Below are 10,457 nucleotides of genomic sequence, written 5' to 3' on the forward strand. Positions count from 1 at the left end.
GCACTTACTGAAGCTTGCTGTTGCTGGCCACAAATAAGAACGCTTAATATTAAAAAAACGTCCTGTTGCTGATCACTTCCACATCAAATGAAGCCAGCATCATAAATGTGGTAGCTGCATTGTTCCCTAAAAAAAGGATGGCTGCACAGAGCTGGAGCTTGAGAGTAGGTTGCTGATGCGCTATTTCTTGATTTGATCTTGAAAAATGGTGACCAGCTCCATGTTCACTCTGCAATTACAGCAGTCTCTTGGCAATTCATGACTACTTCACAAGTTGCAAGGCAGAGATGGCAGTTGTGCAAGGCTGCTTCAGATTTTTCACTAAAAAATACAGCTTTCATCTGTCGTTCGGAGCTTGGCTCCTGTGACATATGGCCAGCTTTGAGCCTGTATAAAAGCGCAATATAAAATTGAGAGGTTAAAGGAAACGTCCATGCAATATGAACGCAAATTTTTAATCTTGACTTGCAGTCAGCACTTACAGAAGCTGGCTAGTTCATGGATCTCTGCATAGATGAAAATCAAAATGTTTTTGGAACGCTCATTTGCTTTCATAATTGCTGGCCACAAATAAGAGCGCTGAATATTAAAAAAAACGTCCTGTTGGTGATCACTTGCACATCAAATGAAGCCAGCATCCTTAAAGTTGTAGCTGCATTGTTCCCTAAAAAAAGGATGGCTGCACAGAGCTGGAGGTTGAGAGTAGGTTGCTGATGAGCTATTTCTTGAGTTGATCTTGAAAAATGGTGACCAGCTCCATGTTCACTCTGCAATTACAGCAGTCTCTTGGCAATTCATGACTACTTCACAAGTTGCAAGGCAGAGATGGCAGTTGTGCAAAGCTGCTTCAAATTTTTCACTAAAAAATGCAGCTTTCATCTGTCGTTCGGAGCTTGGCTCCTCATGACATATGGCCAGCTTTGAGCCTGTATAAAAGCGCAATATAAAATTGAGAGGTAACAGCAAACGTCCATGCAACATGAATGCAAATTTTTAATCTTGACTTGCAGTCAGCACTTACAGAAACTGGCTAGTTCATGGATTTCTGCATAGATGAACAACCTCAAAATCTTTGGAACGCTCACTTGCTGTCGTGATTGCTGGCGACAAATAAAAACGCTGAATATTAAAAAAACGTCGTGTTGGTGATCATTTACACATCAAATGAAGCCAAGATCCTAATTGTGGTAGCTGCATTGTTCCCTAAAAAAGATGGCAGCACAGAGCTGGCCGTTGAAAATAGGTTGCTGATGCACTATTTCTTGATTTGATCTTGAAATATGTTGACCAGCTCCATGTTCACTCTGCACTTGCAGCAGTCTCCTGGCAATTCATGACTACTTCACAAGGTCCAAGGCAGAGATGGCAGTTGTGCAAAGCTGCTTCGGAATTTCTTTTTCACTAAAAAATGCAGCTTTCATCTGTCGTTCGGAGCTTGGCTCCTGTGACATACGGCCAGCTATGAGCCTGTATAAAAGCGCAATAAAAAATTGAGAGGTAACACCAAACGTCCATGGAACATGAATGCAAATATTTAATCTTGACTTGCTGTCAGCACTTACTGAAGCTTGCTGTTGCTGGCCACAAATAAGAACGCTTAATATTAAAAAAACGTCCTGTTGCTGATCACTTGAACATCAAATGAAGCCAGCATCCTAAATGTGGTAGCTGCATTGTTCCCTAAAAAAAGGATGGCTGCACAGAGCTGGAGCTTGAGAGTAGGTTGCTGATGCGCTATTTCTTGATTTGATCTTGAAAAATGGTGACCAGCTCCATGTTCACTCTGCAATTACTGCAGTCTCTTGGCAATTCATGACTACTTCACAAGTTGCAAGGCAGAGATGGCAGTTGTGCAAAGCTGCTTCAGAGTTTTCACTAAAAAATGCAGCTTTCATCTGTCGTTCGGAGCTTGGCTCCTGTGACATATGGCCAGCTTTGAGCCTGTATAAAAGCGCTATATAAAATTGAGAGGTTAAAGGAAACGTCCATGCAACATGAATGGAAATATTTAATCTGGACTTGCAGTCTACACTTACCGAAGCTGGCTTGTTCTTGGATTTCAGCATAGATGAACAACCTAAAAATCTTTTTGGAATACTCACATACTTTCTGAATTGCTGGCCACAAACATGAACGCCGCATATTAAAAAACGTTTTGTTGGTGATCACTTGCACATCAAATGAAGCCAACATCCTAAATTTGGTAGCTGCATTGTTCGCTAAAAATGGATGGCTGCACAGAGCTGGAGGTTGATAGTAGGTGGCTGATGCACTATTTCTTGATTTGATCTTGAAAAATGTTGACCAGCTCCATGCTCACTCTGCACTTACAGCAGTCTCCTGGCAATTCATGACTACTTCACAAGGTCCAAGGCAGAGATTGCAGTTGTGCAAAGCTGCTTCAGAATTTCTTTTTTACTAAAAAATGCAGCTTCTGTCGTTCGGAGCTTGGCTCCTGTGACATACGGCCAGCTTTGAGCCGGTATAAAAGCGCAATATAAAATTGAGAGGCATAAAATTAGTACAAAGGAAGTTATGGAAAAAATGGCAATCGGCTTGGAACAGCGAATTGAATAATAAACAACACTTAGTAAAGCAGATTTTAGGTGAATGTAAGTCATGTATGCACCAAGAACGTTTTAAAGAAGTGATTTTATGCCGTCTCAGAATAGGCCACACGCACCTTACGCACAATTTCCTGTTAACAAAACAAGATAAACCTGTTTGCGAAGAATGCGGAGATGAACTCACGGTTAACCACATTTTATTCTCATGTATAAAACAAGAAAAACTAAGAAAAAAGTACTTCACTCAATTTTATTATGAATGCATTCCTTTCCACCCTACATTGCTTTTAGCTGATAATGCTATTGTTAACATACCTTCCAGTTATAGCTTTTTAAAAGCAGCAGGCGTACTCGAAAAGCTGTAATTTTTTTTTAACCACTGGATCGCTTTTATACATGGTACACCTCAGCCACTTTCTCATTCTTGAGAAGTAGGCTGAGGCTGTTTATTTGATTGGTTGGGAGGCTCAGGATCCTTGCTAGCCAAGGAAAGCCGCTTAGGCTGCCTGACCATCTTTAAGGCTTTTACCATTAGCCATTTCCAAAATTCTTCCCTTTAATTACTAGGCAGTACAATCTTTTTAAGTCATCTGCACCATCGCCTCTTTTTTATACTCCAAAACATTCTGTATAAAAGCAATTCTATACCTTGTCTTTGGCGCATGATGGCCTAGCTGCCTATGTGCCATAAAACCCAACACAACACAACATAAAAGCGCAATATAAAATTGAGAGGTTAAAGGAAACGTCCATGCAACATGAATGCAAATGTTTAATCTTGACTTGCAGTCAGCACTTACAGAAGCTTGCTGTTGCTGGCCACAATTAAGAATGCTTAATATTAAAAAAAACGTCCTGTTGGTGATCACTTGCACATCAAATGAAGCCAACATTCTAAATGTGGTAGCTGCATTGTTCCCTAAAGAAAGGATCTCTGCACAGAGCTGGAGGTTTAGAATAGGTTGCTGATGCACTATTTCTTGATTTGATCTTGAAAAATGTTGACCAGCTCCATGTTCACTCTGGATTTGCAGCAGTCTCCTGGCAATTCACTACTACACAAGGTCCAAGGCAGAGAAGGCAGTTGTGCAAAGATGCTTCAGAATTTATTTTCACTAAAAAAATGCAGCTTTCATCTTTCGTTCGGAGCTTGGCTGCTGTGACATACGGCCAGCTTTCAGACTGTATAAAAGCGAAGTATAAAATTGAGAGGTAACAGCAGGCATCTATGCAACATGAATGCAAATATCAACATCTTTTTTGAATGCTCAATTGTGTTCTTGATTGCTTTCCACAAATAACAACGCTGAATATTAAAAAAAACGTCCCGTTGGTGATCACTTGCACATCAAATGAAGCCAACATCCTAAATTTGGTAGCTGCATTGTTCGCTAAAAATGGATGGCTGCACAGAGCTGGAGGCTGAGAATAGGTTGCTGATGCACTATTTCTTGATTTGATCTTGAAAAATGTTGACCAGCTCCATGCTCACTCTGCACTTACAGCAGTCTCCTGGCAGTCTTCGGCTGCGGTGGTGGCAGACAGTGGTTCGCAGCCTAATTGCTCCGTACAACTGGTTGCAGGTTGCAGGTTGCAGACTGCGCGACGGATTTCTCCTTCGCCTGGAATTCCCAAGACTGTGGGACCTGCAGTAACCTTCTTTGAACTGATCGGCTGTGGATGCACGGCATTTCGTTTCCTCAAGCAACTACCGCTGCTAGCGTCACCAGGCTGCTATCACCGAATGATTTGTGCCGCTCCTGTCACGCCCACTGCTCGTCACTTCGGCTGCGGTGGTGGCAGACAGCGGTTCGCAGCCTAATTGCTCCGTACAACTGGTTGCAGGTTGCAGGTTGCAGACTGCGCGACGGATTTCTCCTTCGCCTTTAATTCCCAAGACTGTGGGACCTGCAGTAACCTTCTTTGAACTGATCGGCTGTGGATGCACGGCATTTCGTTTCCTCAAGCAACTACCGCTGCTAGCGTCACCAGGCTGCTATCACCGGGATGATTTGTGCCGCTCCTGTCACGCCCACTGCTCGTCACTTCGGCTGCGGTGGTGGCAGACAGCGGTTCGCAGCCTAATTGCTCCGTACAACTGGTTGCAGGTTGGTGCTTTCGCCTTTACATTTTCAGTCTAGGTCTTACCCTGCTGCCACCGCTGCCGAAAGTGTCTTGCTTTGTGCTGTGCCTTTTTGACTTGTTGGCCTGTGTTAGATAAGACATGGCTGGCCGCGATAAAATATGTGCGGCATGTTCGAAAGCAATTCCAGCCAAAGGCCGTGTAATGGAATGCTCTGAATGTAGCAACTTGTTCCACCTAGGAAAATGTTCTGGGGTGTCTGAGGCTGCTGCGAAGGGAAAGGCTGAGGCTTTTTTCGAGGTCTGGAAATGTGGCACATGCTATTCGTCACGCCTGAGAGGGGCGGGAGGCGGCAAGGAGGGAGACGAAGTCAATATACCTGTCATTCTCAGTGCTATCCTTGCGAGACTTGAGAAACTTGAACATCTTCCAGAAAAAGTTGACAATATTGACAAGTCGATCAATATGATGTCAGAGAAATATGATGAAGTGTTAAAAACAATGGCTAGACAAGAGGCAGAGATTAAGGAACTTCGAAAGCGAGTTGTTGTCCTTGAAAGTTGTAGTAACAATGAGGAAGTGAGTCATCTGAAGGTCACTGTGAACGATTTGGAGTGGAGGAGTAGACGGCAAAATTTGGTATTCCATGGCATTTCGGAGTCAGATGGTGAGAATTTGCTTGAAAAAGTGAATGATGTGGCCCACTCAATTGAGCTTCCTGAGCTGTGCGAGGGTGATGTGGATGCCGTACACAGGCTTCCCGCGAAACAAGGCAAAGTTCCCGGTGTGCTAGTTCGTTTCACTTCCCAGGAGCTCAGAGATCAATGGTTTTTGAAAGCCAAATCACTCAGAACGTCTGGCTCTGAGGTCTCAATCGTAGAAAACCTGACTCGGTTGAACAGAACGCTTCTCGATTCTGCAATGAAATGGGCTGATGCGAATGCCTACAAGTATGCCTGGCACCGGAACAACAAAGTGCTTGTACGAAAGGCGCACGGGGAACTGGCACACGTGATTCGATGCGATGACGATTTGAGGAGGCTGTTGCAGTGAGTCACTGCTCTTGATTGTAATTAGTTCCTTCTAGATGGGTGATACTTACCTCTCTCCGAATGATATTAATAATGAGGTTCAGGGTCAGTCTAACCATTTTTCAGTGCTATGTTTGAATATTCAGTCTGTTCGCGATAAACATGACATTTTACGTGCATTCCTTGAACAGTTTAAATTCATGTTCTCTGTGGTAATGCTTACTGAGACATGGGTCAAAGACAAAGTTGATTGTCCTGAGCTGCTCAACTATCAGTCTTACTTCCTAAACAGAACAAGCAGAAGAGGTGGAGGCGTTTCTTTGTTTGTGCTTGATAGTGTTCAGTGTGAAAGGGTTGATGAGATTACTTCGGTTACACCTGATTATGAGGTGCTCTCAGTTTGTAGCCATAAGAACCTCTTCACTGTTGTGTATCGCCCCCCGAATGGTTGTGTTGAGAACTTTTTTCACTATATGGAGCATGTTTTTCAATTTGCCACTGAATATAATTACACTGTATATATAGGTGGTGATTTCAATGTCGATATGCAAGAAAATACACCCAGAAAGTCACGACTATTATTACTAATGGAATCATATTGTCTTGTAAACGTTGTGGCATTACCTACACGCATAACACCCACTACGGCAACACTTCTTGATATGCTGATTACAAATAACGCAACAAATGTGCTCTCAACCGTGGTTATTAATTATGCTATTAGTGACCACCTGCCTGTTTACATCGTATGTAATAGTGTGCCTGTATTAAAATCAACCTGTAAACAAACAAATGTAAAAATACAGCAGATCACCCCAACCACGTTAGAAACATTTCGACGCAAAATAATGAACGTCAACTGGGAACCAGTTTTTGCTGCATTGACTGCTGACATAGCGTTTAGTTGTTTTCTGAAGACATTCGCTTGTATATATCATAACAGTTTTCCGTACAAAGATGTAAAGAAACCAAAACGAGCTCGTAAACCCTGGATTACCTGGCATATTCTTCGAATGATTGCCAGGAAGAATTCCCTCTATCAGAAATTCTTACAAAGTCGCAGTCCAGAATCGTGGGCAACGTTCAAGAGGTACCGAAACAAACTGAACTTAACTTTAAGAAAAGCGAGGAATGCATATCACCTTAACATGTTCGCTGGTATGACCGATCAAAAGAAAGTTTGGAATAGGTTGAATCGAGTCTTGAACCCTAACTCTACATATACAATTGACAGTATTACAATGGAAGGCATTAGTTATAGTGGACTCGCACTCGCAAATATGTTTATTAGCTATTTCAGTGGACTTGTTGATAGTGAACACAACAATATGGCATTGGATTACATTACGAATCATACAAGTAACAGTATTTTTATAACATGTTGTGACGAAAATGAGGTGCTTAATATATATAAAGGCATGAACAATACAAACAGTGAAGATGCTTTTGGACTGAAAATGAAACCTGTTATGTACGTCTTGGACATTATCTGCCCAATTTTAACCTATATTTATAACTTGTCTTTGACTACCGGCATTTTCCCTTCGGACATGAAAATAGCAAAAGTAGTTGTTCTTTATAAAGGTGGTTCGAAAAACGATCTTGGTAATTATAGACCAGTGTCTATATTGCCTATTTTTTCTAAGGGCTTGGAAAAAACAATACATTTACGACTTTCCAATTTTCTTGAAAAATACAACGTGATAACTCCAAGACAGTTTGGATTTAGACCTAAGTCCTCTACTGAAATGGCTCTCTTGAAGCAAAAAGAAATAATCTTAAATAACATTGAATGTAAACAAATAACCCTTGGAATATACATAGATTTCACCAAAGCCTTCGATAGGATTCATCACGAAACTCTTCTTCTTAAACTTTCTGCATACGGTGTTCGGAACGAAGCACTATCTCTTATCACCAGCTATTTAACTGACCGATATCAGTACGTTTCTATAGATAATCATCGCTCTACTTACAATAAAATAAAGCATGGTGTACCTCAAGGTAGTATCGTTGGTCCCTTTTTATTTAATGTATATATTAATGATTTAGTACAGATTGACTCCGAAACAGAATACGTAATTTACGCTGACGACACTACTTTATTTCTGACCGGCACCAACGCGAATGATATAGTAGAAAAGGCTAATAGCGTGTTGGGAAAACTTAACTCATGGTCTGAAAAAAATTCCCTACTAATAAACACACGGAAAACGAAGGCGATATTTTTTAGAGCTAAAAATGTCAAATGGGCTGTACATACAGATTTAGTATTGGGTGGTAATATAATAGAAATAACTAATGTTGTAAAAACACTTGGCGTTCACTTCAATGAATTTATGTTATGGGACTACCACATCGAGCAAATAGAGAGTAAGCTAGGTCGCGTTGTCGGCATACTCAGAAGGTTAAAGTGCATGATACCTACTAGGACAAAACTTGTTATTTACCATGCCCTCTTTGACTCTCATGTTAAATATTGTCATTTGGTTTGGGGTACAACGACGCAAACTAATATTCAAAAGGTTTTGACATTACAAAAAAATGCAGTCAGAGCAATTGCGGGTGCCACATACTTAGCACATACGAGTGCTCTATTTGCAAAATACCGCATTATGGATGCAAGGGTTATTCATCAGTACCGTGTAATTCAGCAGTACAAATCTCAGGTACATAGTCACAGCACATTTTTTTCTGACCTTGCGAATCTACGGGAAAATACCGCTGTTCACAACACAAGACACTACGAATATTGGTATGTACCTTGTCCACGCACAAATTACGGTTTTCAAACACTCAGGTATGTGTTGCCATCTTTCCTTAATAGAAATGCTTTCACTAATCAATCCATTGTTTCCGTTTCATATAACGCTGTCAGAAATATGTTCTTACAAAACAATGAATCATATCCAACGGTAAAATAAACTAAGTATCCATGTGCTGTGATTAAACTATCATTTGCGTGTAACAGTACCGAGACTATTCTGGTGATCTGTTATGAAGATATTGTGCATATTTGTTATTTCATGCATTCTCTTGTTATTGTTTTACTGCTGCCTGTCATCGCCGTGCCAAGCCGCTACGGGAGATGGGAGCTTTGTCAAGCCGCGTGCGCGGCTTTTTTTCCTTTCTCCTCAGCCATTGTACATGACTGAAATAAATGCAAAATGAATGAATGAATGAATTCATGACTACTTCACAAGGTCCAAGGCAGAGATGGCAGTTGTGCAAAGCTGCTTCAGAATTTCTTTTTCACTAAAAATGCAGCTTTCTTCTGTCGTTCGGAGCTTGGCTCCTGTGACATACGGCCAGCTTTGAGCCTGTATAAAAGCGCAATATAAAATTGAGAGGTAACTGCAAACGTCATGCAACATGAATGCAAATGTTTAGCCTTGTCTTGCTGTCAGCACTTACAAAAGCTGCCTACTTCATGGAATTCTGCATAGATGAACAACCTCAAAATTATTTTGGAACGCTCACTTTCTGTCTTGATTGCTGGCCACAAATAAGAACGCTGAATTTTAAAAAAAACGCCCTGTTGGTGATCACTTGCACATCAAATGAAGCCAACATCCTAAATGTGGCAGCTGCATTGTTCTCTAAAAAATAGATGGCTGCACAGAGCTGGATGTTGAGAATAGTTTGCTGATGCACTATTTCTTGATTTGATCTTGAAAAATGGTGACCAGCTCCATGTTCACTCTGCACTTACAGCAGAGTCTCCTCGCAATTCATGACTACTTCCCAAGTTGCAAGGCAGAGATGGCAGTTGTGCAAAGCTGCTTCAGATTTTTCACTAAAAAATGCAGTTTGCATCTGTCGTTCGGAGCTTGGCTCCTGTGACGTATGGCCAGCTTTGAGCCTGTATAAAAGCGCAATATATTATTGAGAGGTTAAAGGAAACGTCCATGCAATATGAATGCAAATATTAATTCTGGACTTGCAGTCAACACTTACCGAAGCTGGCTAGTTCATGGATTTCAGCATAGATGAACAACCTAAAAATCTTTTTGGAATGCTCACTTACTGTCTGGATTGCTGGCCACAAACAAGAACGCTGCATATTAAAAAAACGTCCTGTTGGTGATCACTTGCACATCAAATGAAGCCAACATCCTAAATCTGGTAGCTGCATTGTTCCCTAAAAAAAGGTGGCTGCACAGAGCTGGAAATTGAGAGTAGGTTGCTGATGCACTATTTCTTGATTTGATCTTGAAATATGTTGACCAGTTCCATGCTCACTCTGCACTTGCAGCAGTCTCCTGACAATTCATGACTACTTCACAAGGTCCAATGCAGAGATTGCAGTTGTGCAAAGCTGCTTCATAATTTCTTTTTCACTAAAAAACAGCAGCTTTCAACTGTCGTTCGGAGCTTGGCTGCTGTGACATACGGCCAGCTTTGAGCCTGTATAAAAGCGCAATATAAAATTGAGAGGTAACAGCAAACGTCCATGCAACATGAATGCAAATTTTTAATCTTGACTTGCAGTCAGCACTTACAGAAACTGGCTAGTTCATGGATTTCTGCATAGATGAACAACCTCAAAATCTTTGGAACGCTCACTTGCTGTCTTGATTGCTGGCCACAAATAAGAACGCTGAATATTCAAAAAAACGTCCTGTTGGTGGTCATTTACACATCAAATGAAGCCAAATTCCTAAATGTAGTAGCTGCATTTTTTCCTAAAAAAGATTGGCTGCACAGAGCTGGACGTTGAGAATAGGTTGCTGATGCACTATTTCTTGATTTGATCTTGAAAAATGTTGACCAGCT

At 41.2% G+C, this 10,457-nt stretch overlaps 1 protein-coding gene across 1 annotated transcript; it reads left to right on the forward strand.

The window, feature by feature from the left end:
- Window positions 1-4,854: 4,854 nt before the first annotated feature.
- LOC144133781 (uncharacterized) lies at window positions 4,855-5,703 on the forward strand. The gene has a single exon (XM_077666885.1). The coding sequence runs from the start codon at window positions 4,855-4,857 to the stop codon at window positions 5,701-5,703; it is 849 nt and encodes a 282-aa protein (XP_077523011.1).
- The last annotated feature ends 4,754 nt before the right edge of the window (window positions 5,704-10,457 follow it).

The sequence above is a fragment of the Amblyomma americanum genome, chromosome 5 (genome assembly GCF_052857255.1).
Source record: "Amblyomma americanum isolate KBUSLIRL-KWMA chromosome 5, ASM5285725v1, whole genome shotgun sequence".
NCBI classification, from domain to species: Eukaryota; Metazoa; Arthropoda; class Arachnida; order Ixodida; family Ixodidae; genus Amblyomma; species Amblyomma americanum.